The following is a 20,488-nucleotide window of genomic DNA, read 5'->3' as shown; positions in this document are numbered from 1 at the left end:
TTGGACTCTGTCCACTCGGCCTCGGAGGGAGTGAGGGGTATTGTCTGAACCCAGAGAGAAGAAGCCCCCAGGGGAGGAAGCCAGGCCCACTCTCCTGGTCATGGTCAGAGAGCCGGTGCTCTGTCCTGGCTGAAGGCTTGGCTCATGCAAGACCCTAGCTGGGTTTGCTCTACGGGAAGGTTAGGGTCCGAGGTTTCTAGCCTCTCTTGGAAACTCCTCACTAAAGTTCCCAAATGGAGTGGGAGAAGTGGGGACCTGCCCAGCACACTGTCATCCATCATCAGTAATCACTGTCAAGTGCTCAGCTTGACGGAGAATCCAGGGAGGGAGAGGAGAGCACATGGCTCAGAGAAGCGGGGGCTCGGGCAAGAGCTCAGTGATACCCACTTTCTGAAATTCTGCTGACCGGGTCCTTCCGTCCTTCCTTCCACCACTCCACCCCTCCCTTCTCTCTCCCTCCCTCTCAGGCATTCAACAAAAACAACTTAATCCTTGAGGAGAGAAACAAATACTTCAACCCCCACCTCACCGGGAAGACCTACTCCAATGCCTACTTTACAGACCTGAACAATCATGACGAGTACTAACGTCTCCTCTGCTGCCCCGACCCCACTCCCCACGGCCACGTGTGCCTCAGGCACGGGGGATCCCGAGCCATGAGCGCCCGCACCCAAGCATGCCCACTCTTCACAGGCACAGAGCTTCCAGGGGCCCCACGGGGTCCCAGGCATGAGTGGCCGTGCCCAGTGAGCCTCTCTGTGCAGCCGGCTCCCTAGCACCCCATTTGTCTTGGGTCCTTTCCATCGGGGCGCTGCCCACCTCAGAGGAAGTGCCGAGGAGCTTCTCTTTGTTCATGGCGTTTGGACCCACCCGTCCCACAGGAAGCCTGCAGGAGGGCCAGGGCAGCTGAGGCGAGGACAGAACTACCCCACCTGGGCCCCAAGGTTCCACCTCAGTGATGCTGTGGAATTCCGGAAGTATGGAGTGTGTTTGGACTTGGGAAGGCACAGTTCCCCGCCTGACTGACATCTGCAGGGCTGGCCTTGCCCCATGAGACTCCCTAGCTGTCCCCTTGGCTGGAACTGGCACACAGACACTCCCAGTGGCATCTCCAGGCTGCATCCCGGGTCTCCCCTCCATAACAGGGGCCCAGCCACCCGCTGACCAGAAGAGCCCATCTCTGAACCACCTAATGTGCGCTTCCTGCCCATCTGGAATTTGAGTCGACTGCACACCACCACGTGCCCCCCACGAGAAACCCAGAAGGCTGATGACACCAGGCAGTCGGGGGACGGCGGCTGGGGCTGGGGGAGCGTTACGCAACACTGTCGCCTCCCTGTAGAACTGAGCTGTGATGGGGAGCCACGTGGCGGCGGGGTGTGGCCCTCACTGGCATCCTGAGCACTGTGGGGGGGCGCTGGTCCCAGTGGTCTCCTGCTGTGTGTGGAGTGGTGCCCAAGCACCAGATAGTGGATTCTCCTTCCAGGTCGGGTCGGAAGCCATGGACAGCCTCCTGTGGCCCTCAACACGCAGGTCCTTCTGCCACCCCACTCATCTCCTCCCTCTCTGGTGACTGTGTGCTGTAGAGCCCCTTTGAGATGCCGGGGCTGACCGAGAGCTTCCCAGCAGGAAGCCACGGCTCTGAGAATCGCTCCTGATGAAGCCAATGTTTCAGTGTTTCAGAAAGACGAACCAGGCGCCTGGTGGAGCGCACCTGACAGGTGGTGGACTGGTGGCCGAGAGTCAGCCAAGCGTGGAGGTGCTCCCAGTGCCTCACAGACAGCTGACCCCGAGCTCCCGACCAGAGCAGAGATGGAGGCTGCCTGCCTGGCCTCCTGAGACAGTGGGGAGATAGCGCCTGGGCTCCTTCCATCCTAGCCAACATCGGGAAACTCTCCACAAACTTGGAGAGTCTTGTGCTTTGTAAATGAGCCTTGTGAGTGGAAAAAAAGAGAAAAAAGCCTTATCTACCCAAATTCGCAGGAACGCGTGTTTTAGCACTAAAATTGCAGTGGCCTGTAGGAAATCCCCCACATGGAGCCGATGGCCCGGGGTCCTCGGGGCGGGGTGGGGTGGGGGCTGCTCAGGTTCCATCTGCAGTGTCTGTCCTGCTCAGAGTCCTGAGTGCATGCTCAGGTCCCCAGTTGACCCAGGATTGAACAGAGAAGCACATTCTGGCTGCTTCTGGCCCCACCCTACCCCACCTACCCCAGCTGATTTTATTTCCCCTTAGAAATGGGTGAAGGTGCCTGTTTCACGAAAGCCTCCCTGGGCTCCATGATAAGCTCCCTGCACGTGACATCCCAGCAGGCTGGCCTGCCTTTCTGTGCAGTGGCTGCCACACACATACACGCACACACACCCTGTGTCCACGCTGGGAAGTGACAAACGCCCCTGCCCCTGTCTGGTTCTGTGAAGGGCAGGGCAGCGTACGTCCATCTGGGCAACTCCCCTGTGGCTGCTCTTGTTGCCCGCCCGTCTTTGTGGACATTCGCCTAACAGCACGTGGTGCCTCTGCTGTGAGGGAGGGGCGCTGGGGGTGCCATGGTTAAAGCACCCGGCCATTGGTGGTGTGAGGCACCAGCCACGCACATGGGTGGCGCCTGCCCACCCCAGGGTGCCTGCTCCCTCCGCGGCACGTTAGACCAGGTGTCCATTCTCTCGTGGAACTTCCTTCTCTCTACACACGTTCTTCCACTTGTCCTGATTGTTGTTGTTCATTTTTGTCATACAGAAAGCACAACAGAGACTAATACTTTCAAGAGGCACCAAGTCTTTTCCCCTAAGGGGCTGGGCTCACATGCCATTCATCCTCTAGGGAGACCAGAGGCCACTGGGGGCAGGTGTTGGACGGGAGGCTGGCTCTGGTCGCGGCATTGCTCGGGTTGCTCTGGGCTGGGCTGGCCGCCGCCACCTGTGGACTCTGCAGGGCACTGGCTCACACGGCATGCGCAGGGACCTTGGGGACACAACGTGTGATCGTCCAGTGGTGGTGATAGGATGAGGAGCATAGTTGGCTTGTGTGCCAGGAGCCTGGGGGACCCAAGGGCATCTGGGAATAGTCACCAGACGCATGGTCATTCCCTTCTAAAAGTGCCCATCACTCTGATGACATGGCTCCATTGACACTTTGCATAAGGCAACTGGCCCTCCTCCCCTAGGGCTGTGTCCTAAAGTCTGTGGCGGAGCCGGGTGAGAGACCAGACTCAGGCCTGATGTCAGGGCACGGCCCGCTGGGGGAGCGCGGGGGGGGCAGGGGGAGTTTGGTGGAACTGCAGACAGAGATTGTCGTGAAGACGCCCTTGAGGTGAAGTACCAGTCCATGTGGCCAGGTGAGCCTGTGGCCCGTGGAGTGATGGCAGAGGAGAAACTGGGGACACCCGATGAACAGGGGACCGTGGGAAGGTGGAACAAGCACACCTCACTCTCTAAACCTTGAGCCGAAGCCTCAGCTCACCTGCTTCAAGGCCACCAGACAGGAAGCAGGTGCACCCCGCTCTGCTGAAATCCTGGCTGCTTTTCCGGGGAAGTTGGCCAGCACTGAGGATTTCTGGTGGCTGTGCCAGGCTCTGTTCCTGGGCTCCCATCGTGCTGTATGACACACTCCCATGTCCCCCCACCAGGTTTTCTTCCAGGGCAATAGAGTCCATCTTGAGATTGCTGACGCACGTCATGGGAGCATCAAGAATGGAGATCTTCCCTCTGGAAAGCACAGGGCTTGCTACAGAGTAGTGTTCAGTGGGGCGACCCTGCCAAGCAGAGTAGATCCCAGCTCAGCTCACAGTGACCCTGTATAATCTGGTAGTTGGTGGATCCTTGCTTATAACAACCCTGCAGCGCAGATCCCAGATAACAGCAACCCTGTATCGTGTGGCAAAAGTAAGTCTCAGACACTCACAGGGGGCATTCTAACCTGCCCTGTAGGGTTACAGTCAGTTGGCATGAACTCGATGGCAGTGCATTTGGGTTTTGTTTGCTTTTGTTGAGACTTACAAAGGGAGACAGGTCAAATGTCGGAGACACGGGCGGGGGATCTAGATGGGGAGGGAAGGTCCATTTCCTTGCTTTTCTTACCTCATGCCGCCGAGCAGAGTGTTGGGAGCTGCCCTTCCCTGGGCACTGCCGGTGCCTTGTCCAAGATGAGCAGTCATTCCCAGATGTGACTGGTGCCAGCCTAAAGCAGAGGCTGGAGTAGATGGCAAAGAAACCACTGCTACCCACCACACCACTCTGCACTCAGGGGTCAACTCCACCAAAGGGCATGTTGCCATCTGGTGCCATGTTGAATCCTTGGAATGTGGCGCCAGTGTCAAGGGAAGGGCACATTCCAGACTTGGGCTCGCCCAGCTTGGCCTTCCAGAAACTGGCTTCCCTCTGAGTTCTCATCTTCAGACGCACTCTGGGGTCTGCTCTGTCACAAGAATCCAGTGTGATGTCTGCAGAACTCAGAGGTATCATCACTGCCCCCTGGGCAAAGCCACGAGAACTGTAACACAATAGGTGGCCAGGGAGAGCCACCTGGATGTCAGCGCCAGCACTCAGCCCACAGGGAGATGACTCTCCAGCTTGGCTACTGACGTCACCGATGTTCTGGTTAATTGGCTACTTGTTTCCAAGACTTGAGCCTCTGCACTGAGAGGACACGTAGAATCTGGTGTCCTGGCCAGTGTTTCCCCAAGGGGGCTATACCACCCCCTGATGGGTGCTGGGACAGCCCAGAATGGCTTCAGGAGCAGAGAGCCACCACTCTATCTTGATTGTGGGCTAGAGGTCAGACGTCTTTAATTGTCCGGGGAGAGCTGAGTAATTTTTCTTCTGTGGGCCAATGAGATTTGGGAACCTGTGACCTAGATCAGGGGTGTGGAGCCTTATTCTGCCAAGAGCTATTTGGATATTTTTAACATGACTTGTGGGCCACACAAAATTATCAACTTAAAAAGTAGTCTGCTCTATTATGGTCAAAGATTTTATTAACTCACCCCTAAAGTGGTGGCTGGAACTGCTTCTTGGTGAGGCGTGTGATGTGAGGTGCAATTGATGATTTGATATGGCCTGGGGGCCAGACATGCCCCACCCCTGACCTCGCCTGACCACTGAAATGGTGCCCTCTGCAGAGAAGTGCCTATTATATTTCTCAACAGTGGACAGCAAACTTTATGTAGTCCACCTCTTAGAGGAGTTTCTGAAGGTGTCACGGAGCGCCTGAGTCTCCATTCTCTTTTAATTTGCTGTTGTCTAACTTTGTGATAAAGGAGCTCTGGTGGTATGGGTGTTGGGTGCGTTGAGTTGCTAAGCAGGAGGTCTGTGGTTTGAGTCCACCAGCTGAGAGAGCTACAGCTGTCTGCTACCATGAAGACTGACAGCCTTAACCCTCAGGAGAGGTTTTGCATTGAATAGGCCTCCATGACAGTGAGTGTTTTATGGGACAAAGTAAACTTCTTGGGGATTGTCTTTTCTCACTGAAAATCTCCATAGCCGTTGGTCATTTTCAGGAAGGTACTGCCTTCTTCCTCATTAAAAATCAAATTTAAGGTGCAGTCTCTGTGAATAACAGTGGACTTCTCTGTCCAAGGAGGCACGGCCTCTCTCATCCTCTCTGTAAGCAGATGGGCTGATGGTGCCGTGTTGGGGTGTTGTGGGCTGCTGGTGTTTCCTCACTTGGTCATGAAGTTCACCCTGTACACTCTTAGTCCTTCCACCTCCTTGGTCACCCAGATTCAAAACATGTTGCTGGGCACTCCCAGAGGCCCTCGTTCTTTCTGTCTGTCACCCTGACAGGTGCACTGGTGTTAAAAATCCACTCTGGGCCTTGGTGTGGCAGCCCTGATTCCTGTTCCCCGAGGCTGATTCTGGAAGTTCAGAGAAGGGCAGTGGTGAAACCACCCACAACTATGAGGCTTACACTCATTCATGAGATCAAAGTGACCATTAGAACAGGCATGAAAGCTCTGTGCTCCCCCCCTTCTTGCTTTCTCACCAGTCTCTATAACGCACCTAGCCACCTTTTCACACAGTGAATGCACAGTGGTCCTGAGAATTTTAAGTGATTCGCTCTTCAGCTGCACCGCTTCCCTCCATCTCTATCTGCTAACCTTTTTAGGGGCAAAATATGAAAATCCTGATTCTGTACAGTATAGATTGTATTATATTTTTTGTACTTCTGTTCTATGTAAATAGATTGTCTTATTGGGTTGTATGTGAACATTGAAATAAAGATGACCATTTAAGAATGAGTTTCTTTCCATGGCCCTGAAGCCCCAGCTCCCCAACGTGCAGACACGGTCGGTCACCTCCGAGCATCATGGTGGTCAGAGTGATTGTAGCTCTTGAAAGAATCGCAGAGGAAATAAAGTTGAGGACCATCCTTGGTGAAATTGCACATTGTACACGACATGGGGGCCTTAAAAGCTCATCAGTAGTTGCCAGGAGCACACTCTTGGACAGCCTTCATACACGGACGGTGGTGTGGGGGCCAGGCATGTGATGATGGCTAGTTTCCCTAAACGACTCTGAGATGCAGTTATGTGTACAACTGGGAACACGTGGAAAGGAAGGCCACTTGAATTTTACATTTATCAGGAGGCAGGTAGATTGTAAGGCAGGTAAGGATGAAGCTTGATTCATTTAGCTATAGTACTCACCTCACCGCCCCATATGCTCTTCTCTGTTGCATCAAATAAGGCTCTCCTAGAATGAGGGTCGAATTCCAGCTAGCACAAACACAGCCAGCTAGAGAATACCCAGCCCCGGAGAACCACCACCAAGCAAGTGCCAGGCTTCGCGTCATTCAATTGTGTTATTCTGGGTTAACTAGAGAAATTCATAGGCACTTCTATCTGTGTAAGAAAGAGCTTCGTATAAAACAGCAATTGTATATTGAGAAAACATCTCAGCCCAGTCCAGATCAAGTCCTTAAGTCCAATATTAACCCACATGTCTGATACCACTCTATAAATTCCTCTTCAGACTCACAAAACTCATACAATGACACCAAATGGAGGAAGATCACAGGCCAGTGGGTGGAAAGTCTTGTGGATCCAGTGGTGGTAGAAACCTCTCGGCACTGGCAGGGGTCTCTACGTGGCTCCTCTAGCTCCAGTGCACTAGTGTAGCTGTGTCTTGTCAGCAGTAATGTCTCCCAGAGAATGAGCCTGCATCCTGCCTCCAACAAGCTATTTATTTCATTAATGCCTCCAAACGAGGTCATCAAGCTGCTACCTGATTGACCGGCTAAACCCCACCCCTTCACTTTTAATAGTCTCAAATTGACAACAGATTATGTAACTCCCACAGACCACCCCTTGTCAAGTTGACACAACTCTTTAGCCATATATAATTTTCAAACAATAATACAATCATATCTGTACCTAACAGGGTTATTGTGGCTTAGTAACAAAACCACACACAGCATGGGTCTGAAGGTGCTTTTCTCTCATTACTCTGTTCAGTATCCATGCAGTAGAGAGTTACAGAGACATCAATATTCTAGGGCCCTGCTGGTCCTCGCCCAGCTTTCTCTTACTCTTGGTTGGCATCCCTCTCCTCGGCCAGAGAATTGCTCTGGGCCACTTCCCATCTCCTGCTAGATGTCTTATTGTGTGCTTCGTTTCCCCTACCCCTGAAGTCATGCACACCCTGGTGGCCAGGCCTCACACCTCCTAGAGGTGCATGGGGCAGCAGCAATACTCCCCCCACCCCCTAGTAAAGTCCACATGAAGAGGGTCAATGAGTGTCCATTCTTCGTGGATCTGAGGAAAATGCAGCTCACAGGGCCAAGAGAACACACAAGCTGACCCACATGGTGCTTCCCTGGAGGCAGACACAGAGACCCAGTAAGCAGGGAGGTGAAGGAGCTGAGAGGAAAGGCCCCCAGGATCTCTCATTGAAGACACATCACCAGACTATGACCCGAGGGACAGTTGGACTCCACCCTGCACAAGTGCAAGTTGACATAAAGTCTAACTGCCACACCAGCCTAACATGCCTGTTTTTTTATAACTCTTGAAAATGAATTTTCCTGTGAATAGCGAGCTATTTTTACTGTGTTGGCAATATTCAAGGGGGTGCCACCCAAAAAATACCTCTGCTGGGTGGAACTCTTGTAGTACTCATTTTTCCCGCTAGGCGAGCATGGAGAAACTCGCTCTGAGTTAGTGCACTCAGTGGCATCTCTGGGAAGGTGTTCTGGTCACAGTGAATTTCTTCATAAAGGTGGTTTTGCTTGAACCTCATTTTTTGTGATGAGTAATTTAAGAGAACAGCTTGGAGCTGTGAAATTTGATTTCCTGCTCAAGAAAAATGGTGCAGGAACTGTTGTGATGTGAATACAGATTAAAAGGCCAACGTTATAGGGAAAAAATCAAGTGTACCAGTGGTTTTCTCATTTCAAAAAAGGTGAACTGTCAGTTGAATGCAAACCTTGTTCTGGACGTCTGTCAACTTCCCAAATGTTTGAAAATGTCTCGTAGTGCATTTGGCGTTCATTCCACCAGGTCAGACTGTTAATCAAGCTTTCTAGTTAGAGGTTCTGAAAAGATTGTGTAACAGTGTGTGACCAAAAAAGGCCTGGGGTTTTGGCAGATGGAGACTGGTTTTGCCACCACAATGCACCTGCTCCCACAGCGACCTCAGTGCACCAGATTTTGGCAAGAAACATTATGCCTCTCTTGCCCTACGCACCTGGTGCACCTGGCCAGACTCCAGGTGACTTCGTTTTGTTTCTGTGCATGCAGAGGGGCACGAAAGGACAGCGACTTGCGGTGTAGAAGAGGGCAAGTAGATAACGAGCGTGGTGTTGTCAGGCATCTAAACAGATGAGTTTGAAAGGAAAAAAACATTTCCAAGAATGAACTTGCACATTTGACAAATATATTAAGTGTAATGGAGAGCACTTTGAAGGTGATACTGTTGTTTGTTTTTTAAATAAATAAATAGCTTCAGAGGGATACGTGTGGAGGTGTGAGAGAGGGCGGGGCCTCATTGAAAATGCCGGGGGGGAGGGGGAGTGGAGGCTGAGGAACCACAGCAGTGCTTAAGTGTGCGTGTAGCCGTTTGGGTGGTCTAGAGAAATGAACCAGGAACACGCCTCGATGTACAAGAAAGAATTTTATAAGAAGTGACTTTACATCAAGAAGGTGCCCCAGCCCAGTCCAACGCAAGTCCCTAGGACCAATGCTAGCCAGCACCCTCTTCAGACTCACGTAGCTGTAGGTCAAGATACTGAAAGGCGTAGGGACAGCAGGGGGTTTCAGACCTGTTGGTGCACAGTTTCATGGGTCCAGGTTTGGTGGAAGCACGCCAGGGCACCGACAGCTCTCAGTGTTGGGAAGCCCACATGGACCCGCCCTGCAGACAGACACAAAGTCCCAGTGAGGAGGAAGGGTAACTGGCAGAGAGAGGCAGTTCCCAGAGTCCCTCATTCTCATACAAAAGGCCACACCCCCAAGAAAGTGTCATCAAACTACTACATAATTGACAGGCTGATTCTACTCCTAGGCAGGAGTGTCTAATTGACAAAACATTACCCAACGATCACAGAGCAAATACATTTCTCTGTGTGGCGTCCTTTCCTCACATTTCTTCCTGGCCCTCTGTTTCCTCATCACGTCAACAAGGTAGTCACATCCAGGTAGGACGAAGAATAGAACAGTGTCTACTGCAGTGTTTGACATAATCACACCCAATCAAATTCATTGCTATCGAGTCGATTATGACTCAAAGCCACTCTACGGGGCAGAGCAGCGCTACCCCTGTGGATAGCAAAGCTGAAAATGTGTCCAGAACGCCTCATCTTTCTTCAGAGGTCTGGCTAGTGGTTTCGAACTGCTAACCTTGCAGTTGGCAGCCCAACTTGTAACCCATGGCACCTAGTGGAAGCATTACTTTAGACTGCAGGTGAACTAAATCAGGGAAAATTGGTGGCAGACCCTACAAAAGCCTTGATCCCTAAGATGGAGTAAGGTGGGATAAGATCCCTTGAAGGCCTAGGGATCCATTCATGTCTTCCAGGAGGCAGCAGAGCCCAACCAGTGTCGGAACTGCGGACAGTTTCCAAATCAGTGTGCGACGTGATCTGTGACAGCGAATCCAGTCCCAGTAGATGTGCAGGCCTCCAGCTGTGCTCCTTTCGAAGTCAGAAGTGATGCTTTCTTCAGGGCAATGTGGACGGAGTTTCTGCTTGATTCAACACACAGCCCTAGTTCTGTGTTGTTTCTAAAGCGGCTTGCTAGAGGGAGGGGCATGGCAGCATCTTTGCTGTCTGAGAATGGAACTCGGCAACATGCCAAAGCCCAGAGCTTGGAATGCTGTACAGGACGAGCCGAGAGTGCCTTCTTGTGTCGGTCCAGGTAGACTAGAGAAACAAATCCACACACGCACACGAGAGAACGCTTTCTATCAAAGAGTAATTGTATATTGAGAAAACATCCCAGCCCAGTCCAGATCAAGTCCATAAGACTGATATTAGCTCTTATGTCCAATACCAATGTATAATTTCCTCTTCGGACTCACGCAGGACATGCAATGCCGAATGCAGGAGGATCACAGGCAGTGGGTGGAAAGTCTTGTGGATCCACTGGCGGTGGAAGCATCTCAGCACTGGCTCGCTCAAGTCTCAGCCTGGCTCCACATCGCTTGTCAACAGGAAGGTAAAACAGAGAATGTGTGGCCCGTCTTCAGGGAAAAGAGAGGAAGTTCCCAAATCCTCTTGAGAAGGCCACGCCCACAAGGAGGCATCATCAAGCCGTGAGCTGATTGGCAGGCTAGCCTGCACCCTGCACTTAGTTATCAAGTTGACATGAGATGATGTAGCTACCACACATGAAATTACCTTTCCACATCCCAGCGCTTTGAAAGGGAGCCTACACTGACTACCTGCAAGACTGGAAGTGGCTTTGCCCCATATGCTGAGGATGGCCTGGGCAAGAAAGCAGGCACAGGGACTAATTTCTGCTCCTGGGAGGGGTGGCAGCCCCCGTGTGGGCTGGGGTAGCCAAGGCCCAAAGAATATACACACCAGGACAGCAAGCATTGTACTACACAATTCTAGTTATCTCGCAAAATTCTCTGTGGGTTGGCGTGAGGTTTTTCTCTACAATGCCTGTAACCCAGGCATGTGCCATTCAGCATGAGGAGACAGCCTCAGTGAGGTGACTAGCTTAACACCTACTGAGGGAGGTCTCCGGAGGGGGGCACTCTGGATGGCGGAGTTGAACGTGAGGCCAGAGTGGCAGAGGGCACAATGGGTCAACTGGAGGAACAGGAGGAAACAGATGGAACGTGATTTGATGAAACACAAGTTTATTTGAATCAAGTTGGCTGACAACAAGTGGATTGACCTGCCAATTGGATTCAAGCAATGCCAGGCTTAAAGACCAGTTCCTGCAATCACGGTGGTTTGGTTTTGTTGTTCTTAGAACAAATAACCCTGAGGGGCCTTGAAGGCGTTAGAACAGAGCAAGGCTCTTGTAGAAATATTCCAGCAAGCTGATGAAGCACTGGCGGCACTCCCTCTATGTCAGGATGTTTGGAACACACGAAAGATTCATATCTGTATCCATCTCAAGGAAATGTGACCCAACAGGGCGCACAACTTTGAGGACACAGCATTGAAACCACAAAAGTCACATTTTGCTGAAGCGCATTCAACAGATTGTAGTGGTACCTTGATGGGTGGTGGCTACTATAAGTTCAGGTGGATTTAGAGGAGGACATGGAATAAGGGATATTACTGTTGATGTCAGGTGGTCTTGGTTGAAAGCAGAGAATACCAGAAAGATGTTTACTTATGTCTTATTGACTATGCCAAGGCATTCGATTGTCCAGACCATAACAAGCCGCGTGAGGCCAGATTGACTAGAGAAACAAATCCAGTGACATTCATACATGTGCAAGAAAGAGCTTTATATCAAGACGCTGTATATATCAGGGGGAACGTGCTGCCCAGCCCAATTCAAGACCATAAGGCCCCTGGGAGTCAGTAAGTCCCTCTTGAGACCCACACAGTCACACCCAATGACGCCGCGTGCAGGAAGATCACAGGCCGGTGAGTGCAAGGTCACGGGGTTCCAATGGTGCAGTTCATCACAGGGCGCTGGCAGGTCTCAGAGTGGCAGAGAGAGAGCGGATCCTCAAGGAGTCACCATCAGGCTGTGCCCTGATTCACCAGTTGAATACCATGCCTACACTTGCTATAAGTCTTTAAGTTGACTTGAAGTTATGTGCCTGTCACACAAACCTACGGTCACCTTGAGAAGACTGGGACTTCCAGGAGGCTGCATTGTGCTGGTGCAGAAACTGTACTGGACCAAGAATCGTTCGCACAGGACAAAGGGTGCTGCATGATTTAAGATGAGGAAAGGTATGCATCAGGGTTTCAGCCTTTCAGCATAGTTGTTCAATCTATATGCTGAGCAAACCATCCAAGAAGACGGGCGGCATGAGGAGGGAGGGAGGCTGGCTTGTTAGCACCGTGAGGTCTCTGCAGTCAACGCCATGGCTGTGGCAGTCAAGCCACTGAGCGGCAGCGTCTGCGGCCCCATCTGCTGCTGCATGAGTGGTCTCTGCACTGGCAGAGGGGCGCCCGCATCCCTTTGAGGACTAAGGCGCTCCTGAACCAGCCTATGGGGTCTCCGGGTCCTCATAGGCGTGTGAGAACCGGGTGGTGAGTAAGGAAGACTGAAGAAGCTCCGCTGCATGTGGGTCACGGTGCCGGTGAAGACTGTTGAGGGCACCCAGGGGCACAGATGCTTCGGAAGAAGTGCGGCCAGAATACATTGAAGCGAGGCTGGAAGGACTTCGTCTCACGTTCTTTGGACATGTTGTCAGGAGAGACCCATCCCTGGAAAAGCGCGCCTTTGTCCCCGGCAAAGAGAGGGTCCGTGGCAGAGAGGAAGGTGAACTGACACGGCGGCTGGAACGATGGGCTCACAGGCAAGAGCCACGAGGATGGTGTCAGACCGGGCTGTGGTTTCTTCTGTTGCCTGTTGCGTCGCTGTGAATCACAACAGACTCGACACACAGCATTGACCAAGAATTAAACCCAGCACCTCCTGTTGGGATCCAAGCAGTCAGCGGTGGTCTCCGGGCACCATGCAGCTCCTCTGACGCCAGAGTCGTGGGTGTTGGTGTTCATGGGCCCTGGGGCCCACAGAGCTGGTCATGTCCCCGTGTCTTGGGTTTTCAGCACTCGTTTGCTCTGAACGGGGAGTAACGGATTGTTGCATCTTAGACGGCCACTCACAAGCTTTAAGACCTCAGCCCCTACTCACCAAGAGGGGACATACGACATTGACCCGTTGGACTATATTATGCCAACTGACCCTGGCGAGGGCCCTGCTGTGGACACAGTTGTTTGTGTCTGTGCTCAGCTGTCCTATGTGCCTCTCCTTCTCGCCCATCCCTTTAGGCCAAGGCTGGACCCGAGTCTTGGTGTGAGTCCTGCTGTGGGAGCCTGGGGCTTCTGTGTCCAGTGTGGCCAGCATGGCCTGTGGGCTCCCGAACTCTCTGCCTGTGTGGGAAGTCATGGAGGACCCTGGGGGTTCTGGAATGAGACCTGAGCTGAGAAGGTGCTGCGTAGGGAGAAGATGCCAAGAGTGTAGACCAGCAGGACAGGCGAGACTGCTGGGTCAGGAGAGAGGGGAGCTGGGGTGGGGACAGTGGAGGTGCCCTAGCCTGGACATTCACATCAGGCCAAGGGTCAATAGAGGCCTTAGTCAAACAAACAGATGATTCTAGATGTGTGTGCGTGCCTGTGCGTGTGTGCATGTGTGTGTTTGCATGCGTGTGCGTGTGTGCGCGCGCACGTGCACCTCCTGAGGCTGTTGGAGGGGAAGCCAGACCTGTCTGTGTGGTGGAGGGGTGGAAAAGAAGAATCTGTGCTCTGCACCATTGTCAGGGAAGAGGGGCTGCTGAGCCCCCGCATCAAATTGCTGGTCCCGGCAGAATCGTCCTAGAAGAACCCTGAAAAACAATGGCCTGTCCTCTGACCCCGGGAGCCCAGAGACGCAGTGAGAGGAGGGGCTGGCCACGTGATGACAGAGTACCTGAGAGGGGCAGCGAGAGGAGAGCCCGGCCACGTGATGACATAGTACCTGAGAGAGGCATGGAGAGGAGGGGCCGGCCACGTGATGACGGAGTACCTGAGAGAGGCATGGAGAGGAGGGCCTGGCCACATGATGAGAGAGTACCTGAGAGAGGCATGGAGAGGAGGGGCCGGCCATGTAATGACAGAGTACCTGAGAGAGGCGGCGAGAGGTGGGGCCGGCCACGTGATGACAGAGTACCTGAGAGAGGCATGGAGAGGAGGGCCTGGCCACATGATGAGAGAGTACCTGAAAGAGGCGGCGAGAGGTGGGGCCAGCCACGTGATGACAGAGTACCTGAGAGAGGCATGGAGAGGAGGGGCCGGCCACGTGATGACAGAGTACCTGAGAGAGGCATGGAGAGGAGGGGCCGGCCACGTGATGACAGAGTACCCGAGAGAGGCATGGAGAGGAGGGGCCGGCCACGTGATGACAGAGTACCTGAGAGAGGCATGGAGAGGAGGGGCCGGCCACGTGATGACAGAGTACCTGAGAGAGGCATGGAGAGGAGGGGCCGGCCACGTGATAACAGAGTACCTGAGAGAGGCAGCGAGAGGTCTGCCCAGAGCGTGAAGGGGTCCTTTTTCAAAGCACAGGAGGGCTCAGTCGTGGTTGGCAGCCAGCACATGCCAGATGGATTAAGGGGACCAGGGTGGGGACGCCGGCTTTGAGTACTCCTCTGTCCTTTAGCACACCAGGATGCTGGCTTTGCAACATTGCCAGGCTGTGTTCTGGACACGTTTCAGAGGACAAGTCCCAACAGTGCAGAGATGATCCTGGGAGCCAGGGTCCCACAGACCCTGCTGCTGACTGAACACTCAGTGCACGCCTTCGGGGGCCTCCCTATTGCAGAAGGAGATGCCACCCAGCCCACATGAGCATTGCCCTTGGAGTGCCTTCCAGGGTCCCTGGAGGGGACAGGCAGCACACACACCTTGCCCACGTATGATGGCACTGATGGGAGGAAAGGTTAGGTGTCAGTTAGATGCCTAGAACAGAGAGAGAGAAAGAGATGGAGGCATCTCTCTATTAGTTCCCTGCTTCATGCCAGTATGTTGTATTCACATCTTGGAAGCAGGGAACCAATAGAGAAGTCTGAGGGACCAGCCCCAATCCCAACTACATGGACAGCCTCCCTCCCCTAAGAAGAATTTACTTCAGAGGACAGCACTGACAGCTCAGGAGAGTGACATGTCTGATCAGAGCACATGGGAGCAAATGAACAGGGAGGAAAAGAGAATGGAGCACATCCTGGCCCACCAAGACTTGAGGACGATATTCCTGCTCAGAGCAGCCAGTGCACAGAGAGGACCATATGGCTGGCCCCACTATGAGACATGATGTCCCTCCCTGACCCACAGCCCTATCGGGGTCAACACTGGAGACTCAGTGAAGGAATTGCACCTGATCTGACCCCACCACACTGAAGCAAAACACCAAGGGCATGCAACAGAACAGCAAGGGGAGCAGAGTAAAGAAGTCCCGAGGGAATACCAAAAATAGACTTTGGGGTCAGGGCTTGGCACCCCATTAGACTAGACCAGAAAACGCTCTTAAAGGCCAACAAACAGATCTTGAACTATTTACAGGCTTTTCTCTCTTTTTTGTCACTTTTTTTGTTGTTTTGTTTTCTTTTGTTGCTTTGTTTTGTTCTGTCTTGATTTTTATGCACATTATTATCTCTGAAGGCCTATCTATATAAGGTAGGCGGGATAAACAATCTGGAGGAGAAAACACCAGGACCGATGGTTCCAGGGGACATGCGAGAGAGGGAGGCGGGGGAAAGGAAGTGGTGTTAACAAACCCAGGGACAAGGGGATAACAAGTGATCCAAAGTCAGTGGTGAGGAGGGTGTAGGAGACCTGGTAGGGCTTGATCAAGGGCAATGCAACCTAGAGGAATTACTGAAACCCATATGAACTGGACATTCCCTTACAGAAGGGTTGCAGGAAGGAGATGAGCCAGCCAGGGTGCAGTATAGTAGCAACGATGAAGCATACAACTTTCCTCTAGTTCTTTAATGATTCATCACCCCCACTATAATGATCTCAATTCTACCTTACAAATCCAACTAGATCAGAGGATTTACAGATAGGAACTGGAAACACAGGGAATCCAAGACAGGTGATCCCTTCAGGACCAGTGCTGAGACCGGGAGGGTGGAGGGAAGGTGGGGTAGAAAGGGGGAACCGATCACAAGGATATACATATAAGCCCCTCCCTGGGGGACAGACAACAGAAAAATGGGTAAAGTGAGACATCAGACAGTGTAAGACATGACAAAATAATAATATATAAATTATCAAGGGTTTGTGAGGAAGGGGAGGTGGGGAGGGAGGAGAAAATGAGGAGCTGATACCAAGTGCTCAAGCAGAAAGCAAATGTTTTGAGAATGATGATGGCAGCAAATATACAAATGTGCTCGACACAATGGATGGATGGATGGATTGTGATAACAGTTGTACGAGCCCCCAATAAAATTATTAAAACAAACAAACAAAAAAGCTGGAGGGAGACGGGGAGGATCTCAGTCCTTGGCTTTTTTACGTACACCACCCAGGCAGCCTGAAGTGAAAATAGAGGTTAACCCGTGGGGCTCACACAGGACTCAGGAGAGAGCACACTGCCAGCGACCATCCCCCTTGGGAGGACGATGGTTTTGTCCTCAAGGCCACCTGGGGCTTTCCCTGGAGTCCAGGGAACACATGAAGGAAATGGGAAAACAGGGCAGAGACTGCTGCCTAACTCCAAAAGTTCTTCCAAACTGTCACCTAAAGTATTTCTGTCACTCTGTAGAAACAACCCCCCCAACACACACACACACACACACACACACACACACACAGTGGTCATAGCAACACTGCCAATATCATTATTGTTCCTATTGATGTATTGCTATCGTTTCCCAGCACTTTCCCTCAGCGGATCATCGGGGATCACAGATGTGATCGGTCCCTGCTCACTGGGAGAAAGGCACACTGGGGGAAAAAGCAGTGTCAGCCTATGACAGCAGCTCGCACCCCCGAGTCACTGCATGGCAGAAATCAACTGTCTGCTTCCCTAAAGATTGACAACCTCCAAATCCCCAGGGAGAAATGCTCCTCTAGCTTGTAGGGTGGCTGTGACTTGGAATCGACTCGATGGCAGTGGTAGAAATTCATGCGAAGACCTTGAATGGTTTTCCTAATGTTTGCAAAGAAAGAACCAGAGTCTGTTTCAGGAAGTAGCTGACAAGAGTTGTTCCCTTCCAGCCCCTTGTTGTGGCTCCTGTGTCCACCCTTCTCTCAGGGGTCCTGTTTGAGGCTGTTTCAGGCCACAGCAGCAATTGAAGGCCCCCAAAGCTTTTCTTCACCGACGTCACGAAGGTTGACTCGTTTGATGAGGGAGCTTTCCCCCGCCGTATTTTGGGTGTCCTCCAGCCAGAGGGGCTCAAGTGAGGCGGTGCTCTGCCATCATTCACGAAACTTCCGTGGCTCCCTTTTCAGACGTGTCCTGCCCCATCCTTCTCCTCGTTGTCGATTGTTGGTGTGGATGAACTCCTGAAACTTGTTCACCTCGGGTGACCCTGCTGTATCTGAAACATGGATGGCACGGATTACAGCCTCACAGTCACACACCAGGGCAGATGAGTGGGGAGGGAAGAAAGTATTCCTTATAGACAGATGCTGAAAGAGAGCTGGAGAGGTGAGAGAAATACCAGACAGAATCGATTTTAAGTTGAAAAAGTGTCACCACAGTCAAGGAAAAGTATTTTATATTGATAACATGGTTAATTATCCAAGGTTGTAGACCGCGTGTAATAATGTTCACATAAAGAACGGAGCCCTAAGCTAAGTGAGGCAAGCCTTTGCAGAATTGAAGGGAGAAGCAGGCACCTCTACAGTACTCAGTGGCGATGTCAGCATACCACTTTCAGCAATGATGGAGCATCTAAGCAGAATATGAATAGGGAAATAGAGGACTTGAACAACACCACAAACCACCCAGACCGCACCGATGTACGCTGAGCACTGCACTGAACAGAAGCAGAACACACATGCTGTCGAGCACGCATGGAATAGTCTCTGACGGGCCTCACAAGCCAAGTCTCAGTAATTAAAAAATACTGAAATTCCACTGAGCATCTGCTGTGACCAAAAGAAAATGGAGCTAGAAATCACCCACAGAAAGAAAGCGGGAAAAATAAGTGGAATGTGGGACAATTCAACAACAAACTTTTAAACAACCAGTGGATTGAAGAAGACATTACCAGGGATGTTAGAAAATACTATGAGATGATTGAAAACAAAAACACAATAGCAGTGAACCATGGGCTTATGTAAACCACAGATAAAGGGATTGATTTGAGGCTTACACTAACTGTAGCCCTAATTGAAGATCAACTGGTTTTGATGACATGACCCCACTTGAGGCAGGCCCTCATGAAGAGAGCATGAAGATATGGGTGCTGTAGCAAAGTGTGGGGAAGAAACCAGATAGCGCGCGGCTATTAGGCATCAACTAGTCCACATGGAAGAAGCACATCAGTCGGTGTGAGCCAAGGATTGTAAATAACACTCAAACTGAAGGAGGGAATGGTATCAGAACTTAAATTCTGAACACTTAGTTTGCAGAAGGATGACAGTGGGCCCCAAATTCACTCACAGTGTCCCCACATAGATTAATTCTCCAGTGAATTCCCTGTGACCCTCTCCAAGGATGTGACTGACCTTGCTTTCAGAGAGCACTGTGAAGTCGATTGTGGCAGATGCAGTTGGATTAAAATATAAAGTTCTAACATTTGGTCTGTGGTCTTAAAGGCTGGAAGGTAAACAAATGGCCATCTAGCTCAGAAGTAACAAAGCCCACATGGAAGAAGCACACCAGCCTGTGTGACCATGAGGTGCTTAAGGGATCAGGTATCAGGCATCAAAGAACAAAACATCAAATCATTGTGAAGGAGGGGGAGTGCGGAGTGGGATCCTAAGGCCCACCTGTGGGCAACTGGACATCCCCTTACAGAAGGGCCGTGGGGAGGAGACGAGCCAGTCAGGGTGCAGTGTAGCAACGATGAAACATACAACTTTCCTCTGGTTCCTAAATGCTTCCTCCCCACCCACTATCATGATCCCAATTCTACCTTACAAATCTGGCTAGACAAGAGGATATACACTGGTACAGATAGGAACTGGAAACACAGGGAATCCAGGGCAGATGATCCCTTTGGGACCAGTGGTGAGAGTGGTAATACTGGGAGGGTGGGGCAGAAAGGGGGAACCGATTACAGGGATCTATGTATAACTTCCTCCCTGAGGGATGGACAACAGAAAAGTGGGTGAAGGGAAATGTTGGACAGTGCAAGATGTGACAAAATAATAATTTATAAATTATCAAGCATTCAAGAGAAAGGGGGGAGTGGGGGTGGAGGGGGAAAATGAGGAGTTGATGGCAGGGGCTTAAGTGGAGAGCAAATGTTTTGAGAATGATGAGGGCAATGAATGTACAAATGTGTTTTACACAATTAATGTATGTATGGATTGTGATAAGAGTTGTATGAGCCCCCAATAAAATGATTTTAAAAGAAAGAAAGAAAATCTATGTTATCTATATCATCAAAACCACTAGTAAATGAAAATTCATTTTCCTTACTAAAATTATTGTTAGGTAATAATAATAAAAATTATTATTATTATTGTAAAAACAAAAAAGTTCTAACATTTTATCTCCCTTTTGACAAATCTTAAAATTGTTCCACTTTTAAATATTTTGGACTTTCTCTTTGATTGTGGCCTTTCTCTGTTTTATTTTGTCATCATTCTTGAGGGTTTTTTCCCTTGTTTTTGTTTTGTATGATTTTCTACATGTGAAATTCAGAACAGATGACTCTATAGAGACAGGAACTGGATTCATGATTACCTCAGGACATGGCAGGAAAAGCTGGGGGTCAACGGGGAGCTAATAATGAGTACAAGAAAGTCTCCTAAAATTGACTGTGGTGATGATTACACATCTCTTCTTAATGTGACTGGACTAGTGAAGTGCATAATGTGTGAATTATATGCCAATTAAACTGTTAAAGAAACCAACAAAAAATGTATGAGATGCAGAAAATGCAGATCTCCAAGGAGAATTTAGAATGCCTTGCATTGTCAATAAAACACAAGGAAACACCTTTCTGGTGTTCTCTGCTTTCAGCCAAGATCCATGTGGTGTCAGCAGTCATATCCCTTATTCCATGTCCTCTTCTGAATCCATCTAAAAGCCTGGCAGCTCCCTGTCAGGGCGCTGCTGAAACTGTTGCCAATTACCTTCAACAACATTTACTTGCATAAATATTAATGATACAGTTTGACAGTTTCTGCATTCTGTTGGGTCACCTTTCCTTGCAATGGGTGCAAACATGGATCTCTTCCATTGGTTGGCCAGGT

At 50.9% G+C, this 20,488-nt stretch overlaps 1 protein-coding gene across 1 annotated transcript in view; it reads left to right on the top strand.

The window, feature by feature from the left end:
* SEMA5A (semaphorin 5A) overlaps nucleotides 1-6,215 on the top strand; it is a 143,014-nt gene extending 136,799 nt beyond the window's left edge. Inside the window, exon 22 of the mRNA XM_075540818.1 lies at nucleotides 468-6,215. Coding sequence (XP_075396933.1) covers nucleotides 468-587 — 120 coding nt within the window. The 3' untranslated portion in view covers nucleotides 588-6,215. The remainder of the gene's footprint in view (nucleotides 1-467) is intronic.
* The last annotated feature ends 14,273 nt before the right edge of the window (nucleotides 6,216-20,488 follow it).

This window comes from Tenrec ecaudatus, chromosome 2 (genome assembly GCF_050624435.1).
Source record: "Tenrec ecaudatus isolate mTenEca1 chromosome 2, mTenEca1.hap1, whole genome shotgun sequence".
In the NCBI taxonomy this organism is placed as follows: domain Eukaryota; kingdom Metazoa; phylum Chordata; class Mammalia; order Afrosoricida; family Tenrecidae; genus Tenrec; species Tenrec ecaudatus.
This window is presented reverse-complemented; position numbering and strand designations above follow the sequence as displayed.